We start from the raw sequence: 21,175 nt of genomic DNA, 5'->3' as shown, positions 1-21,175 counted from the left end.
TTGGATTGAGATTTTGTATCCATAGGGCTTGAGCCAAAAATCCCCAACATCACACAAAATCAAGTTTTAAAAGAGAAAGTATTCAGTTGTGTAACCTATTGACAAGTGTGTCAAGTTATTTGTAATATAGTTGAGTAAGGGTTTCGAGTCCATAAAAATGTAGAAAGTACAATAGTTTGTTTTTAGGTTTGTGGATTTGGAAAATATTGATAATAATATATATTATATAGATTGGGTGGAGTAGAGGCTGAATAAATATCATCTTGTCCTCTTCCATATGATGACATCACGACTGATCTTGTCTATGTACTGCAAATCATTAATTGTCGTGGGAGTGCAATTTAAATGCAACTTGTAACACCCGAATATTTTAAAGGGTATTACTGATAGTAGAGACTAAATTAATTTGATATCTCATATAAACAATCAAACTTTATTTCAATTACTCCAAAGTACAATACCAAACTTACAAACTTTAAACAATATAGTCTTCACCATTGAAATTTCAACTTATAAATTTTACACAACATAATCTTCCCAATACAAATTTATTCTTTTTACAAAAATCCCTGAAAGTTTTTCCCCGCATCTCTCTCATCTCTAAGCTTTTTCAACCGCATCTGCAACATTATCTAATCACGTATAACATGAGTTATATGATCATAGTACAAACAAATAAGGGTAAGCCAACCATATCATAAAATCATTAAACTTGTAACAAAAATATTAAAATCATGTATTTCTGCAATTGATAAAATATCATTATTCCGATGTCATTAATTCATCATTATCAAAATCATCTTTCTCATTTCCATAAATCTTACAAGTGTACCATGCTTACTCATGAAGCCTTATGATCAGACTGCTCTCTGCCTGCTTCCTTAAGCCTCACTTACATACTATGTCTTACTTTGTGAAGCCTTATGGTCAGACCCCTCTCTGCCTGCTTCCATAAACCTCAGGTGTTACTTTTCTCATGGTATAACTCGAACATACTACTCCCGGTAGTAAACATCATTTCATAAGTAATGATTTCTCATATCCACTCCAACATTTCATAAAAACCAACAATTCATACCCTCTTATCCACCTAACTCAATCATGTTCATTCTTTAATCATGAATTCATAATAACCCGTTTTGGTATCGATAAATTAAACATATTGCCAGATATCATGCTTCATATTATAAACTCATTTTGCCCATAACGAGTATAACTCAACATATTTTCACCAAACAAAGATCATGGATCAACCAAAATACATCAACATATCTTAGGAACTACATATTAAAGTCTGGGCTCAATGTAATGATAAATAAAATATATATGAAATTTTTACCATGATAATATTACGCATCTACAATCAACTTGTTTTATTTTATTTTCATCCTAATAGAGATTTTTCTTTACCCCAATTGGTCACCGGAGAGGACCCAGATGTCTGAACGCATCAAACTCACCTTCGACGCTAGCACATATGACTAGTCACAACTGACTGGACCAGGCCAGGGCTGCTCTATGATCAGGGATGTGCCAACTCAGGTTTTTAAGGTTCCTCTATCTTACCAACAAAGGGAGGCCTTCAATAATTAACAATTTGTTTATTTAATTTATCTACCTTGTTTTCTTATGCTCTAAATCTTAAAATGCCTAATTTTACTTCCTCTCACAACAACCTCAAACACTGTATATATATTTAATACCCATATACAAGCTATTACAGAACCCTTATTCCAAACCTTCCAACAAGATTAATTTCAGCCAACAAACTCATTCAATAAAATCATCACAATAAACATCCATAATAGAATTCATACAAGATAATTATAAACAATTAACAATAATAAAACATTACTATAAATGGTCATAGAAGAATACAATATTTGACAATCATAAAAATAATCTTAATATAAAAATTCATGGGGAAACAAGAAGTTGAATCTGGCAGAGCCGGTTAGACAACTTATAATCCATCCATCAATACATTATAATTAAATAACAAGAACAATACATGTCTGGGGAAATAAGAAGTTGAATCTGGCAAAGCCGGTTAGACAACTTCTAATCCTTCCAAAAATGCAATAAAATAAATAAGTAAAGAAATAAATAGTTTGGGGAAACAAGAAGTTGAATCTGGCAGAGCCGGTTAGACAACTTCTAATCCTTCCAAAAATGTAATAAAATAAATACGGAAGGAAATAAAAAGTTTGGGGAATCAAGAAATTGAATCTGGCAGAGCCGGTTAGACAATTTCTAATCCTTCCAAAATACAATAAAAAAAAATAAGGAAAACAATAAAATGTTTGGGGAAACAAGAAATTGAATCTGGCAGAGCCGGTTAGACAATTTCTAATCCTTCCAAAATACAAAAATAAACCACTAATAACATACAATTGACATAACATAATCAATATCACATTTTACAACTATCACACTTGGATATTAACACACAAAAAAAACATATTCTCATTTAAAATTCAAAATCATACAGAAACAAAATACTCCATATTTAAGATTTAAAATCAGACAAAAGAAAAATATAGCATATTCAAGACTCAAGATAATACAAAAGAGAAATACTCAAAGTTAGCTTCCCTTACCTCTATTCCAGACTTAGTTTCCTCTTCTCAAACCGTTCTCCGGAAACTTCCAGAATTTCCTCTCTTTAACTAGAATTTCCTCTAACTCTCTTCTCTCACAATTTCTCTAGAATTTTGGTGTAAATCTTCAGCCTCCCCCCCTTGGCTATTTATAGCCAAAAATTTTACTATTCATTTTTACTATTCATTTTTACTATTCACTTTTACTATTCATTTTTACTATTCAAAAATTATTTTTTATTCACCATTCTTATCTCTGAATGATTAATTCTACGTGGAGTGTTCTCTTCCATAATTTATTTTAATATTTTTTTTTAACTATTCACTATTCACTATTCACTATTTACTATTTACTATTTACTATTCACATTTCTAAAAAAAATCCTAAATAAGTTATCAAAAATTTGAAGCTCTCCCTCTAAAATTACTATAACTTTATATCCAAAAATTTACATTTTTCTATCCATTAAAATTATTATTACTAATAAAATGTTAAAATTTACTATTATAAATATTTTTTTTTCATGGATCTTACATTTTAACTTACAAATATTTTCAAGGATCTTACACAACTCTATATCTATTCTTGACAGCTAGAATCTAAGATCATCAAAGTTTATTATGATAGTGACTACTTGAATTAATCACTTGCATTAAGATCATGATTCTATAGTCAACTAGAGTCTTAAATTTATTCCTAACATCTAAAAGCAGGAGGAAAATTAGTTAACCATAACTTGAAACTAGTTCTCACTTAGGTCCAAACTGTAACATCCCAATTATAGGAGTGACACTGTTTTATTTTTCCATAACATACATGTGGATAAAACTTTAGCCTCTATGGAAAATATTACATAATTCATTACAAACTAATTATTTTTCGAAAATAAAATATTAACATTACATGTCCCAATTTTATATCACATATCTCTCATCCTTTATGCATGATCAGAAGCAGCGACCAAATCATCTGTAATAAAACATGCTCCCGTATAACATCACACATTATACGATCATCGCATTCACATGCACAAACAAGCAAGGGTGAGCTAACAAAAACAAACAACATACATATCACAAACATTTATATATATATATATATATATATATATATATATATATATATATATATATATATATATATATCACACCATGCTGCATACACCACTATACAACATATACATCGCACTATGTTGCATACACAATTATACAACATATAAAACATATTCATGCTGCATACACCGCCATAAAACATATAAATCATGTCATGCTACATACACCGCTATACAAGATATAAAACAGATCCATGCTGCATACACCGCTATACAACATATAATACATATCCAAGCTACATACATCGCTATACAACATACAAAACATATCCATGTTGCATACACTGCTATACAATAAAACACATTCAGACCAATGCTCAACATCACTCCTATAACTCTATATAAGAGCTTATCAGGTATGTTACACATCTCACCAATGTGTAGTGATTGCTTCTCACCACTCGTCTAGTGAGCTTATCAGTGTAATTACCCACCATTCAAAGAGCTTATCAGGGCAACTCCCATCGCTCATCTAGGGAGCTTATCAGAACCGACAACCACAACGCTACTGTCCACCACTCATACAACGAGACCATTCCAAGCCAACATGCATATCACATTTTCTATACCAAAATCATATTATATTCACGGTGCACTCACATAGCACAATTCAACCATGTTCAAGATGCATATAACAACATCACAACACCAAAACATACATATCATAGTTCCTCATATCTCATAACAGTTTCAGACTATACATCAAAACAACATATCCATACACCGTAGTCTCAGAATATACACCATATTCACCTATATCAAATGCATCAACAACAAGAACCATGCCTCACAGAAAACATTCTGGACTTTCCAAAACATCTAAATTTATCAATCATCATCACATATACCATAATTCATCACATACATCAAGGATTTATGTCCCAACTCCACAAATTATCATTTCTAGAGTCCAAATCACAAACGACTATCATTTTCATCAGATTCATCTTCAGATTTACTCCTAACATCATACACAGATTCTATCCATGGCATACCAACAGTCTAGGCTTATCTAAATCCTAAAACATAAAAAATCAGAGTCACTAACCTCATACATCTGAAATCCTCCGGTTAAATAGTACATACATACTCAATTTAACATATTCACCGAACATCCATTCAATATTCTCGTTCATAATCACAGAATCAACAATACCATAATCATAACATACTCACAATATCATCAAACATGAATTATACTGAAACCAATACGTAACAGAATCAAAATCACATTTTAAAACCGTCAATAAACTTGCATATTTCATCACAGGACCATATTCATAAAAACCAACGTTTTCAAGGATCAAAAACACGTAGAAACGAAAAGACTCAAGGTTAGCTCCCTTACAATTTTATCCTTAGCTTGTTTGCCAACAGTCGTTCCACGGACCCAAACTCTTCCTTCGCACAAAGCTCAGCTCAACCCCTCTCCTCCAAGTGTTTTGGGTTTTCTAACCCTTCTTAGGACCTGAGGGGCGCCTTATATAGGCTCAGGCTCACCAAAAACGTATTCAGAACTTGAGTCACTCGCCCAACCAACAATAAAATTCGCCCAGCGAGCTCTTTCACTCGCCCAGCGAGTTGTTTTACTCGCCCAGCGAGCCAAACAGTGTCCCAACATCATCCGAGGACATTCTAGAAGGAATCTTGACTTTTCGGAAAAAAAAATTCACTCGCCCAACGAGCGCCACTCGCCCAGCGAGTGGTTCTGTTCGCCAAGCGAGTAGAGAATTCTGACACAACTTTGACAGCTCGGTTGAACCCTTTCCCGAAGTCCAAAATATGCGTATGAGTACTCGAATCGAAGCTCTTCGAGTCTACTTTTCATTGTAACAAGAATCAACTCAATATATTAACTGTACAAAAAGTTATAATTAAAATAGTGAACCATGTCAACATTTGACAACATTTTATTTTATTTATAACTTGAACTTTTGTACCACTTGCTAAATTTTGAGTTTCTTAGTCTTATTATGATCCAATACTTACTCTTACCCTTGAATTTCAAGGGTCTTACACAAACCAGTGAAATAAGACAAGTGATTAATTCGTCAAACAACAAGCACAAATTAAATCATAAACCGATTGAATGAAAAGATAGATGAATATCCAAGAAGAAAAAATATAGAGAATTAGAATTGATTACATTCAACCTTAACACAAGAAAGTTCAACTACTCATAGAATATTGTAATGCAAATGCAACAACATATAGTCATAAGATTTAGAGTGAAAGCAACTTTTGAGCCTCTAATATTGTATTCCTACTCCACTACTATATATTTAATCCTCCACTTAATGCCTAAAATGAGGATATAAGGTATGTATTTATAAATTGTTCAAGGAAATGCCCTACTCTAGCTTTGGTGTTTCAACCGTAGACATTTGATTCAAGATCTTTCTAAACCGCCTTTCTTAGGACTTAAGTCACACATTTTAGGCTTGAGTTATAAAAGTTACATTTCAAATCTTTCCCAATACGAGTACTTGAGGTTTCCTCTTCACGAGGGTTTCCTTAAAATCCTATTCAAAGTTTTATATACATATAATTAATGTCTTTTTTATTAAATAGTATCAGTTTAATTTTTACATGCTAAAAATACAAAGAATATTCAATAATAAGAATAATAATATTATAATGTAATATAAAAATGATAATGTAATTTTTATAGATAATTTTTTGTAAGAGAAAAAACATTACATATAGACTTATTTATTTAATGTATGGAATGACTCGTATTTTTTTGTTTGTTATACTCGTCTAATTACTATATAACAGACTCGTTTAATATGTATTTTTAGATTAGTCTAATATTTTTTGTTGTAGTCATCTAATTTATGTATGAAGAACTTGTCTAATGTATAATAATATATTCGTTTAATTTATTTCCTATAGTGTGTATAACTAAATTCGTCTAATCAATGTATGTCTAATGTATATTTCAATACTCATTTAATGAAAATATTTATACATTAGAGATATGTTTGAAGACAATTAATTTGTTAGTTTTTATCTTTTATTTTGATTTTAATAAAGTTATAAATTGTTACATTTTGAAATTGAAAATAATAAAAATTAAATTAAAAGAATATAAAACAAAAATTATAATATTAAAAGTTATGATTTTTTTTATCTCAAATATATATTTTAAACATTTGAAATAAATTATTAGACACAGTATTTCAATTTATTCTATTAAAAATATAATTACCTAAAACCTTATAGAGAGTTATCTGTACATAGGATTAATACTAAATTTTTATTAAATAATATCAATAAAATAAATATGACTAAAAAAAGATAAATTAATAATGTCAAATAAATAAAAAACCAAAATATTTATCAACAAATTAAATATAGATATTAATATAATTTTTCTAATATATTTTATAATATATCTTTCTTTTTTATATTATAATAGATTCATGTTGAAGAACCAAGTGATTAACAATTATTTTAACTTCAAATAATTTTATGCATATGTATTATTCAAAAAATTATATACAGACTGTAAAAAATGAACTACAAAGAATTGTATTGCTAACTATTATTTAAAAAGCCAAAAATATATTACTTCATTATGTTTAACGAAATCAATGACATATTCTATTTTGGGAAAGACAAACATAACTTATTAGATTTGATAGAAAGGTGGTTCAATTTTTTTTAGAATAGATAATGATATTTTGACAACATTTTAACATCATTTACGTGTCATTATGTGATTTGTCCAAAATTACTCTACAATCAATAACAATAATCATAAAAATCAACATGGACCAATCATAAAATGACATGTAAATAATGTTAAGATGTTATAAAAAAATGTTGTCAAAGTATCATTATCCATGTAAAATAAACAACTTTGAACTTTGATTCTTGCCTTAAGTTTGAAACCATTCTTAACTTTAGAAGAAATAGATTTTGATACGTGGTAACCCATTTTATTTACTTTCCTCTCTATTTTTACAATTTTCATAAAAAAAAATCCTTTTTAAGGTCTTTCATTTTAACTCAGTCTTCTTTCACTGTTTGGTAAGTTGATCCTTTTAGTTGTTGTTTTTTTTATCTATTTAAATAAAATTAGGTACTTTTTTTATAAAAAAAAGTTTTAATCCTCATTTTTTAACAAATGTTTAAGCTTAGTTAGTTAGGAAAATTTATTTTTTCCATTAGTTTAAGTATTGAATGAAGTTTGGTTATTTTTTGTTATATTATTTTTAGAAGTTGGTTATTCAAATATTCTCAAGTTGTTCTTTAGAATTCAAGTATATTTTTAGTTTAGAAAAGTTATTTTTAATGATTTTTTTAAATTATATTAAATATTTTTATTTGAAAGGATAGTTGCATGGTTTCATATATATATATATATATATATATATATATATATATATATATATATATATATATATATATATATATATATATATGATTGGAGAGGATTGTGAGGGTACCAAGAGAAAATGTAAGGAGTGGCGATATGAAAACTGGCCTTATAGCGAATAGCCTAAAATAGAAAAGGTTGAAAATAAAAACAGCGTGTAACTATTAAACCAATCGGATTGGGTCTATAGCCCATTAGAAAAAGTGGTTTAAAAATAAAATGGGTAGTGTAGGTGGAAAAAACATGTTGGGCTACTCGACCCATAAAATAGAGAAGCTATAAGTAAAAAGAAATGAAATAACCACTCCCTGCACCTCTCCATACCTAATTTGCCCTTCTATAAAACGGATGTCAACATCCGTTTCACCTTCAACGGATGTTGACATCCGTTAACGGATGTGCCACGTCCGTTTAATAAATTTTTAAAAAGTATTTTATTTATTATTTAAATAATAATATATACATTAAATTAATAATAATTATTTTATTAAATAAAATAAAATTAATTTATAAATAATTAAATAATAATTTCTAAAAAATTAAATAACATTTATATATTAATTTAAAATATAAAAATTAAAAAAAAAAAAAAGACAACGGATGTTGCCACATCCGTTAACGGATGTGGCACATCCGTTTTAATATATTTATAACAAATTTTTTAATTATTATTTAAATAATAATACATAAATTAAATTTAATAATTATTATTTTATTAAATAAAATAAAATTAATTTATAAATAATTAAGTAATAATTTTAAAATAATTAAATAATATTTATACATTAATTTAAAATAAAAAAATTAAAAAAAAAACTAAAAACCAAAAAAAAATGCAACGGATGTGGCACATCCGTTTTAATATATTTATAACAAATTTTTTAATTATTATTTAAATAATAATGCATAAATTAAAATTAATAATAATTATTTTATTAAATAAAATAAAATTAATTTATAAATAATTAAGTAATAATTTAAAAAAAATTAAATAATATTTATATATTAATTTAAAATACAATAAATTAAAAAAAAAATTAAAAAAAAAAAAACTTAACGGATGTGGCACATCCGTTGAAGAATTTTTTCTTCAACGGATGTTGACATCCGTTGAAGAAAAGAGGTGGAGGTGTAGGATATTTTAAAATATAAAGGATAGTTTTGGAATTTTAGAAAAATATGATGGTACAGGGAGCAAAGTGGGGTGGTGTAGGGAGCAACACCCAAATGAAATAGCCTTGAAGCAAGGTGTAAAAAGAAAATATGAATAGTGTAGATATAAAAAACAAATTGAATTGGACTGCTCACAAGGTGTAAAAACTTCACAAGGATTTGGTTCTTTTTCTTTTGTTCTCTAATTTGTTTTTTTCTAGTTTCATTTTATTTTTCATCACTCATTCTTCATTCATATTTTTAAAATAGAATTTTCTAATTGTCCAATTTTTCGTTTTTTCTAATTTTTAATCTAAAATTAATTATATTTTTTTATAAAAAATATTTTGTTATATCTTGAAAATCTTTTATTCACTTATTTTTATTTACTATTTTTTTTAAAAAAAAGTAAAATAAATTTTATTCACTTAAACGAAATTAGGTGTTGTTAATCGTGTTTGTGAATTTGAGTAGATTAATATATTTGCATAAATTGTGATATATTTAATATATATTCTTTTTATATAACATGGATTTTGATTTGAGTTAACTAAATTTGAACACGAATTTTAACTATAAATGAATTTGTTTAAGTATTTTGAATTTGTTGGATTTATTAAAAATGTTGGAATAGAATTTTGGTAAGTTTTTCTTGTTAGGATTGAAAATTTACTTCACAATTATTTTTTGTTTATTGATATTTTCACTAAATCGAAATCTTTTAAGCGAAGACATTAATAAACCAAATATCTCATTTTTAGAAGATTTTCACTCACACAGTAGTATCTTTTTTTATAGATTATATGTATGAATCAATTATAATATGCTAACTTGTTTATAATAAGATTAGCAACAAAGATAAACATAGACTAACTAAAAATAAGGCTAGCTAATTTATAATAATATTTATGTTAACTAACAATAAAAATAAGATTGATACTTATTAAAAATAAGATTAATAATATCTCATTTATAATAAGATTTATTTTAACTGAAAATAAAGATAAGGTTATTATCACCCTTAAAGACAGGGAATGAATATCATTCATGTCCACTTGAGGACAAGAAAAATAAAAAACATTAAGGCTTTTATTAAGAAGTTGTTGTGTTGAATTAATGTTTAGAAACTTAATTGAGTTAAGAAGCAACTTGTCACAGATCAAGTGATAATAAATTTCAATATTTTTTGTTCTCTCACAAAAGACACGACTTGCAATAATATAAATAACATATTTAATCTAAGGTGAGCTTAGGAGAACACAAAAGTCGTGAAGCAAATATGTGAGCTAATGAATCTAATAAGTGACATTAGCAAGAGCACAATACCAACGAATTTCGCAATAGTGTGACTTGTTTCTTAAATTTGAAAATAACTAAGTTAACCTTCTTGTGAGACTTGAACCGTAAAAAGAGCACAAGATAAAACTTTAGGATCCATCTACTTCTTGCTAGTACTAAGAGTACTAGTGTAACAAAGACATCCAAAGAAGAATAACATCATATAATTTAGAATATAATTCTTGACATAAGGACATATTTTGAGAAAATGTGTAAGAACAAGGTTTATTAAGTTAACAACATAATGTAAAATATAAAACAAAAAATAAGAAAGTTTGAGTCACAATTAATAAATGTCAATTTTTTTCTTTTAACAATGTCATTATGTTAAGGATTTCAATATATGTGGTTTGATGTATAATATTAATAGATTGAAAGAAATGATCCATGATAAATTAATGTCATTATATGATTGAATAATTTTTTCTTTTTAATTTTGTATCAAATTTTCTTTCAATAAAATTAACAAATCCTTGTAAAATATATTATGTTTTAGATTTAAAAGACATTGGAAAAATCCAAACAAATCTATTATGATTATCAATAACAGTAAGAAAATATTTATGTTCATGAATAGATATATTCAAGCAAAGACCCTAAATATTAACATATATTAAGATAAGAGGAGAAAGAGATTAAGAAGGAGAAAATCGATTTCTTTTGTTTAACCTTGTGACAAACATTATAAACAATATCTCTGACAAAATTTAAAATGGGATAATTTTATTTCATGACAAACATTCTTTCAATATATTAATGTCAAATATTTAGTGTCATATATAAATGACAACTTTATTACAATAATTGACATAATGGGAGAGATTCATGACAAGATAGTCATTATTGGGAATGCTAGAGATTGACTTGAATTTGTACATATCAACTTCAACACTAACGGTAACAAATATTCTTTTGGGGTGTTGCTCCCTCCACCACCACCTTATACTTCCTCCACCTCCCCACATTATTTTAAATACAATTATATCCTTTAGTTAAAAAGATTTTTACTTTTACCCTATTTTAAATTATTTGAAACCATAATTTTACTTTCCTAGCACTCATCCACGGAACTCTCTTCCCCTTTCCCCATTTTCGTTTCACCTCCCCACCTCCCGCACTTCCATTCCTTTTTCTTCCCAGTTTTTTTTTTTGGTTTGAAAGCTTCCATTGCCGCCGTGGTGTGAAGGAGCGTTGCCGCCATGGTGTGGAGGAACATCGAGGAGCGTCTAGAGCATCAACCAGCGTGAGGAAGTATACATCAACCCTAATAAAACAAACTCTAAAATAAAAAAAGTAACCTTTAAACGGAGGTGACATCTTCAACGGATGTCAACATTCATTTAAGGTAAAACGGATGTCGACATCCGTTTTTCCTTAAACGAATGTTGACATCCGTTGAAGGATGTCACCTCCGTTTAAAGGATGTCACCTCCGTTTATTCGAGTACGAGGAAGCACGACATGCACTACACCACTCCACACACTACACCACGAGAGCGATACTGCACCAAGAGATGGACGAGAGCGATACTGCACCACGAGAGGGAGACTGCTTGATAATTCTTTCCACCACCACTAACCTTTGCAACTTGTAGTATCTCACAACGAAAGAAAGAGAGGAAGAAATATAATGTTAAAATGAAAGAAAAGTATTTTACTCATGTACAGGACTAGAATAAGTTATTAGTGAAATAGGTTCTGAATAGATAAAATTAAAAAAATAATAACCCTAAAAATAAAATTTTATTGAAGGACAAAATAGTAAAGGAGAGGTAGAGGAAGAAAGATGTGGTGGTGAAGGGAGCAACACCCGTTCTTTTGGCGGAGATGTCCAACATCAAACACTTCTTAGTCATTACCAACAATTGATAATGTATGAAAGTAGTTAATTTAGAAATATATATCAAATTGAATTTAAATTTAGTTAAATATAACATATAGATCAAAACAACAAACTTTGAAATGTTAATAGTACTAGAATATTTAGCAATCAATTGTTCTCTTTTAGGTAAGTTAATAATGATAGCTAAAATTTGTCTATATTCACTACCTAAGTTAAGAGAATATGCTATATGGTCAATAGTCCCAAGTGAAGAAGTTTAGTGTTGTAATTAACATCATTGTTTAAGAACAAAGAACGTGTAAAGTACTTCTTAAAATAGAATCAATACCAAGTTGATTAATATGAACATTTGTGCAGAGGAAGAAAATTGTGTAGTTAAGAAGATAAACAAAAGATATTAGTGGATTCTCATGTTGATGTACATATAATATGGACTCTAGGGATTGAGTGATTTATCTAGGATCGAAGAATTAATGATAAGTATCCAATTTACTTGATTTAATGTATTTTTTCACAATTAAAATACATGAATTCAGGGTACTATTGAATAAATCAGATCTTTTAGGTTAGAAATACAAAATGTATATAGAATTAGGAAAGTATATATACAATTCTTCTTAAATATTTCTTTTTGTTAAATAAATTTATGTATTTATTTATGCTTAATAAATGTTTGAGATTAATAGATTTTACACGATTAAATTTGAAAATATATATAAATATATAAGTATCATTATTTTATTTTTATTGTTTACTGGTGTTTGTTATGTAAATGTAGTAAGATTGGACTCACTTTATGAATATATAATATATGTTTACATAAATTTAGTTAAGGAGTTGATGATAAAAGAATATAACTTTATATACAAATTTAAGATTATATTTTGGGATGAATATGAATATTTTTGCATGGTAAGTTTATATATTTTATTTTGAAAAATTTTAAGGATGGTAAATGTTTTATCGAATAAACACCAGTTTATACATGTAGCTGATAATAAGAATGTTTCATTAATCCTTATAAAATAGTTTTCAATTTGCATCTTTTCAAAACTTGAAATACCTAATTTTGCTTCTTAATATTATTTTAACTTTAAATACCACTTATGATAGAATTTTGAAAGGTTATAAAGGTCTTAATTACCGATACATATATTATATACATAAGAAAGTCTCATCACAAGTTTTGTTACAATGTCAAATCATGTTAAAAAGTCAACACTAATCTTTCAAATATTAAAGTTGCAACTTTCAAAATACAATGTTCTGGATTCGATGCTTAATCAGTTATTATTAAATAAATTGATTTTTCAAATAATTCTCTGTCCAAACATGAAGAAAATATTTTTCCCTTCAATTATGGCCGCTATCTTCGGAAGAGCATGGCCTGCTTCCGGCACGTTAACCTTTAATACAGATTAATTTTGATGGGTTAAGCTTAAAAAATAAATTTCATTGATATTACACAATAATTAATTTCTTAATTTCTTTAAAATATCTTCCTCCTAAAATAAAAGGCATATTGTAATTATAATGATATAACATACATTAACTGCAGTTACAATTTTCTTTTAATATCATTCAACCTAATTAAAAGTAACTGCAATCTATTTACATTTAAGAAGAAAAAAAGACATCCCTTTATAAATAAAAGAGAAATAGTAGATTATTGTCAGTTGAGATTTTTTAGGGTATTCAATATGGTATAGTGTTCTGTAGAATTTTATAAAAGCTATAATTTTGATAAACAATTAAAAATAAAAAATAATTTAATGATAACATTTGGTTTAATATGATTTTATATTTATGAAAGTTATGCTATTTTTATATTGGACAGTTCTTTTATACTCAGATGTGAAATGTATATTAAAAATTATTAGATGTCAAAATATCATAATTTCTATTTACAATAATTTACTTACTTTCAAAAACATATAAAAAAATATATCTTAAATTTATATTTATTTTACACTTTAATTATATTTATATCTATATATAAAAGTAAATTTTTTTTCCACATTTATTTTTAATTTTATTTTCTTAATAATTTTTTAAGTTAAAAAATATTTTATCAATTTTAGTTGTGATTTTTTGAATTTATTTAATTTTGACAATTTTTTTAAATTTATCCATTTTCTAAATATAAAACTACTTACAAAAATAAATAAAAAGTATTTATGATAAAATTATAAAAATATTTATATTTAATTTTATAATAACAATAATAGTAATTTTATTATTTTTAGTTATCATTAAACAATAAACTCACGTACATATTTTCACTATTATAATATTAATATTAATATATTATTTTGAATTTTTATTGAAATGGAATTGATTAAAATAAATGACTAAATTAAATTTTTAGATACAGTAGAAATAAATTGTATATTCAGGAAGTTATCCCTTCTTCATCCCTGTTGAAATCATTATTATGTTTGTGACACTGTTAGATATTGAATATAGAAACTTCTATAAGGATACAAAATTTGGTTAATCCTATTATTAATCAAATTTTAATTTAATTTAACTTAGAACATTAAATCAAAAGAAACGACATCGTTTGTAGGTCGTTGGGTACTCTCAGTTATAAGGCCACTTTGATCAGTGATGCTGCAAAATTCTCCGATCTGCTTTTCATTGAGCTCCATTTCTGTTCCATCATTCCATGGCTACCACTGCTTCATCCCCTTTCAAGAAAATTCAGATTCAAAGAGATGACACTGTGAGTCTAATCTCTTTCATTCCCATTACATTTGTTTTTCTTTCTTTATGAACTACATGCACTGCTAAATTCACTCATTTTATGGTTTCCATTCGTTTATGAAACATAATCTTCCTTTTGTTTGGAATTTCTAAAGCTAAATTCATCGTTAACTTGTTTATTTCCCTGTTGATTGGATTCCATGAACATCTTTAGTGAATATTTTTTGTTTACTGCATACCCAAAAATAAAAGTGACAAGCTTTTCTTATCCATGTGTTGTGATGATAAATTTACATCATAGATATTATCTTGGGTCTTCTTCAATATCATCTTTTGTAACGAAATGCTACCTTCACTGCACTTAACCTAGTGGACAATGCTATACATGCCCAATAATCTGCGCTTGACAAGTAAATTGTAGTTAGATCTGATTATTTCATGCTATGCTAGTAGTGACCTACCATGCCCAAAAAGTTTGATGTAGCATGAAGTTGAGTTTTAAATTTTAGATTCGAATTGTTTAAACAAGATACTGTTCCCAGTCATGGTGTTGGACCTAATTTTTTTCTATTCCCTTTACCTTTTCTCCGACATACTATAACTATTCCGTGTTAGCTGTCTAAGCTGGAACTCACAGTTTTTATTTGTTATGCAAATTTTGTTTCCAATGTTCAGACATTTGACGCATATGTGGTTGGAAGAGAAGATGCTCCTGGAATTGTTGTGATTCAGGAGTGGTGGGGTGTGGATTACGAAATTAAGAACCATGCTGTGAAGATTTCTCAGCTTGGTACTGGGTTTAAAGCTCTTATCCCAGAGTAAGATAAGATAATGGACTTATAAGGCTTGTTTGATTTGAGAGATCTTTTGTTTTCACTTTTAATTAAAAAAAATGTCACCTTGCTTTCAAGTTCGTATAGAACACAATGAAAACAACTTTTTTTTTTTCTTTTTTTCCCTATTTCCTATACAGGCTTAAAATAGAAATTAAAACAGAGCATTTTCTCAAAACAAACGGCCCCTAGTTTTTTCTAACTCCTTTTATAGGCGGCACTGTTTCCCATGGTATATACATTTGGATGACCAATGAGTTTTACTTTCTTTTAACCAGTCTGTACAGAGGAAAGGTTGGTCTGGATGTAGCTGAGGCTCAACATTTGATGGATGGTCTTGATTGGCAAGCTGCTGTCAAGGATATTGCTGCTTCTGTTAACTGGCTTAAAGCGAATGGTTCGAAGAAGGTTTGATATTGTTTGTATTTAGAGTACTTTGTTAAGATAAATATTTTATTTTTTAACCTGTGTTTTTAGAGTTCATTGTGCTTTCATCACAAGGTTCTTCTACTTTTTATCTACTCATAATAACCTCAGTGTGAGGTTTGAAATGGGATACTTTAAGTCTTATATGTAAACAGGTTCAATGAATGAAAAGGAAGTTGCTTTGGTCGCAGCTTGTAATTTACTTATGATATCTCCAAGTTTTCTGGTTTTGAGTTTTAGTTTGGAGTTCTATTGTAAAACTAGATTTATACTTTTGAGTTTTGATCCAGTGACTGGTGAAAATAGTGAATGTGAAATTCTTAATCCAGAAGCAGCAATGCATAATCCCCATTGGATCCCTTTTTCTTTCATTTGCGATTTAGAGGAATATTTTGTATGATCATATTTATAGATTGACCCAATTAGGTTAGAATTGCTTTACATAATCCCCATTGGATCCCTTTTTCTTTCATTTGCGATTTAGAGGAATATTTTGTATGATCATATTTATAGATTGACCCAATTAGGTTAGAATTGCTTTACATAATCCCCTGAGCTTTTGTGTTTTACTATAAATATAGGTCTCTCTCAATAGGGTTTTTGTTAGAAGCGTTTGTTGGGCTTAGATAATTATTATGGATGGCAAGCCAGTGTCTTTATAATGTTTGATATGGTTGATTGTGTACTTCGATTGAAGGCCTAATAACATTGGTTTATATGTTGTTCAATGAAGTTTTTTTTTTTTTTTGTTGAACTGTATATATATTAGGAGTAAACATTTTGCTTTAATAATTAAAATTATTTGATCATCATTTATTGCAACAGGTTGGTGTAACTGGATTTTGTATGGGAGGTGCTCTCTCTATTGCTGGTTCTGTCTTGGTTTCAGAGGTTGACGCTGCTGTAGCATTCTATGGAGTTCCTTCTTCTCAGCTTGCAGACCCTGCCCAAGCCAAGGCTCCTGTTCAGGCTCACTTTGGAGAGCTGGATAGTTTTGTTGGCTTTTCAGATATCACAGTATGATAATTTCCTTGCAATTCTATCTTAATTTCATTACTAAGATATACGCAGTAATTATCGTGCATGAGTTTTTCACCTTCGTGACAGAATCATTGGGCAAAACACAGAAATTTTATCTTCGTAACTCTTTTTTTTTGTTAACTCCCCACTCTATTTTTTATCTCCCCATTATCAACCACTTATACCAACGAGCATACCCAGATACCCTGAGTAAAATTGAGAACATTTTGAAGTTTATATGATATATTTTTCAATTTCCCCAAGTGGGTGTCTTTTAAGAGAGACAAGTGCAAGATTTAGGGAAACAGAAAAGGAAGGAGAGAGAGCACAATGAAAAGGTTCAAATTTAATGAACTAAAGTGTATTGATGTTGATGTCTCAGGCTGCGAAGGCCTTGGAAGAAAAGCTGAAGGCATCTGGAGTTCCACATGAGGTGCATATCTATCCTGGCAATGCACATGCATTCATGAACAGGTCTAGTGATGGAATCCAGAGGAGGAAGAGCATGGGAATGCCTGATGAAGATGAAGCTGCAGTTCAGCTTGCATGGTCTCGCTTTGAGACATGGATGACTCGTTACTTGTCTAGTTAGATAACTCCACACTTCAATTCTGATATCAGATGCTTCTTGTTAAGTAGTTGTTTCCTCTAGTTTCGGATTCTCATTTGTGAAATTTGACTTGAGAATTATACTTTTCTGGCTTTTATTTGAACAGTGCTGAAAAGCATTGCTATTGTTAATATTGGCTTGTTGTGATGCCTGCTTATTTGTGTCTGGTAAGTCTGCTATGAGTGACTCAGTGAAAAAGAGACAAACAAGCATCATTTGGTTCAAATTTCTTCTTTCCAAGTTTCTAAAAGCTTCAATGGAACTTTTATCTTTTATTCAAAACAATGTTTCTTTAGCTTAAAATTTGCTTAAGCGAAATAAATTACCTTAGTGGACATTCTCTATCAATAATTAAGCAAGAAGAAACAAGAATAACAATAATTAACTAAATTTACAAAGGCATCAGACACACGAAAATAGGTTCAATTGCACTAAATCCCGATTAAAGAAAAACTTCTAATTCATTTCTATACGTATGCAGAGTTTCTCAACTTCTAAAAGTCGACTTATTTTCTAATGCTCCAGGTTTCAAACCAAATGGTCCTTAACGCTTTAATTCGAGCTGAGGAACATTCTTGTTTCTTATTTAAGCTTCAAGAAAATTTCTAGGAACACAATCAAACAACCTCAAAGATTAAGTATAAAAAATTTAGTTACCCTATTAGAATTTTCTCAAAACCATTTTAACATTAGAAAATAGTGTTTAACATAAATATAGGTAGCACCCCAATGATTGAGAGATATTATAGACTTTCCAACAACTCTTTCATAGAATGTTTATCAAAAGAAGTTGACCTATTAAAATAGACAATTTATGAACCCGGATCACAAACTCTAATCTCATACCAAATTAAGTTTTAAAACCAATCAACAATAAATAAATTTATAATATATATGTTCATATTATAAAATCTCAACAACTAAAACGTGGGCTCTTTCCATCTATATTAAAAAAGTCCTATGTAAATAATATTTTAGTTGAAAGATCAACTAAAATGAATAGAATCCAGTTTTTTTGAAAAAGAATCAGAGAAATGATTTGGTATCAATAAATTATGAATTAATTCATATAAAGAATTATAATATCATTTTTAATTCAAAATCTTAATTGATATGATTTATAAGTTTTTTTTTCATATGAATAATTTAACTTTCTCATTTTAATATACTCACATTTAAATATAAACAAAACTGAATAACTTTTGAAAAAATTATACAATAATCTCAAAGGTAGTACAAAATGTAGCCATACAAGACAAGTATGACTTGGTCTGGACATGACACAACATCGTGGTTTATAAAATAAACTAGAAGTTAAGGAAATGCTGCTTGTTCTCATTGGTTTGGTTTTTCTGAAGTTTGTTGCATGTTCCATGAACTTGACAAGGGAATAATAGAAGGAAAAAAATATTTAATTAAAAGAAAAACAATTGTAGGACTGAAATGAAACTTTTATATTTTAAAAAGAAAAAGAATAAAAGATAATATCAAATAAATATAAAAAGGTTTTTTAACTCCATAATATAAAAAGAATAAATATCACTATCCATAATATAACTCCATACTTTTACGTCTCTTAAAAAAAATTTACGTATTGAATTTGATGCCTCTTAAAGAAGTTTCATCCAATTTATAATGTTAACAAATGTTACTTTTTTACTCTAAATAGTAATATAATTATAAAATTATTCTTCATTAGATAATTTTTAATAAAGGATATACTCTCAAATGGTATCTGTTGTCATTACTATTTTTATCTTTTCCCGTTGTAAATCTATAACTTTTTTTAAGAGATATGAAAGCATCCTTAGTCGTCGTAATAAATCTTCTTTATAGTTGTAAATTACTTTTTGTAGTGCTGTTACTGTTTCTTGCTTCATGTCTTGTCTGTGACCGTCTTTATTAGCTCATTTTTTGCACTTTGACTTCTGTGCACATTAACGACTTTTCTTCTCAAACTGCAAATTATATTTCACTCAACAGTCATTAATCCGTGGTTAATATATTTATTTTAATTCTATTCATAATTACCATAACATTCCACCATGTAAAAACATTAAATGTAAGTTTTTATTTTGATGTCTTAGAGATCTCAAAACGGGTAACTCGATTTAGTCCACAGAAGTTAGTCACTTACGTCTTGTTTACTTGAATGGATTGGAGAAGAGTGATTGAGTGAATTTGATAGGATTTGAAGATAGATTTTGTTGTTGTTTATTTGAGTGAATTTAAAGGTAAACGAGAATGAATTTGGAAGCAACATTTGTGAGAATTAGTGTAGGATTTGATTGATATGATAAATTAAAAAAATTTACTTCCAAATCCACTCTCATTTACCTCCAAATTCACTCAAATAAACAAAAAAAAAATCTTCAAATCCTCTCAAATCCACTTAATCACTCTCTTCCAAATTCATTCAAGTGAACAAAAGCTTTAGTAAGTTAACTCAACCCGACTTACTTATTAACGAGCTGAAAAAAATTCAAACCCGACTCGATTTATCATGAGTTGGTGGGTTAAACGGATTGACTCACTGGTTCACTTAATTATAAGTTTTTTTTAAATAAAAAAATATAATTTTTTTAATTCAAATCTAAATAAATTTTACTCTAAAACGATGTTTGAAACTCCAAAGACAATTCAAAATAAAAAAATATCATACAATCCAAGCTTAGTCCTGAAACAAGCACAAAAAACGAACAAATAAATTTTTAATATTGATAATTTTTGTATCACTTATCCATTTATAAAATATTAGAGTTTTGAGTAGATAAATCTATAATATTTTTCTCTTAAAACATCTTATTTTTATCTCCATCTACAATATAATAAAAAAATACTAATTAATAATATTGAAACATAAAATAATAAATAATCAAATTAAATTAGTTGGGTTGATGAGCCAACCCGACTCAGCACGAGTTTCAACCCGGATGAGCCGGATTGTAAGTGAACCGGGTTGAAAACTAATCTGCATAAAAAAATTACATTTTTCGAACCCAACCCCACAAAAACCCGTGAGTAATAATTTAATATACATTAATAATTTAATTTTAATAGATATACAAATTTTAATATATTTTTTCATATCAAAATATATATTTCGAACATAAAATTAAACATTAAAGATTGATTAGATAACGTTTTAAAAC

At 28.1% G+C, this 21,175-nt stretch overlaps 1 protein-coding gene across 1 annotated transcript; it reads left to right on the top strand.

Annotated features, from left to right (window-relative positions):
* Positions 1–14,996: 14,996 nt before the first annotated feature.
* On the top strand, positions 14,997–18,180 carry LOC148196765 (uncharacterized). Its single transcript, XM_088092326.1, has 5 exons — positions 14,997–15,153; positions 15,810–15,952; positions 16,246–16,375; positions 17,219–17,410; positions 17,796–18,180. Exons 1-5 carry the CDS (start codon positions 15,097–15,099, stop codon positions 18,003–18,005), a joined length of 732 nt encoding a protein of 243 aa, XP_087948452.1. The 5' UTR covers positions 14,997–15,096; the 3' UTR covers positions 18,006–18,180.
* The last annotated feature ends 2,995 nt before the right edge of the window (positions 18,181–21,175 follow it).

Source organism: Vigna umbellata, chromosome 6 (assembly GCF_029865625.1).
Source record: "Vigna umbellata cultivar VRB3 chromosome 6, Vumbellata_1.0, whole genome shotgun sequence".
Taxonomy (NCBI): domain Eukaryota; kingdom Viridiplantae; phylum Streptophyta; class Magnoliopsida; order Fabales; family Fabaceae; genus Vigna; species Vigna umbellata.
Note: the sequence above shows the minus strand (reverse complement) of the source record. Positions and strands in the feature narration are given on the sequence as shown.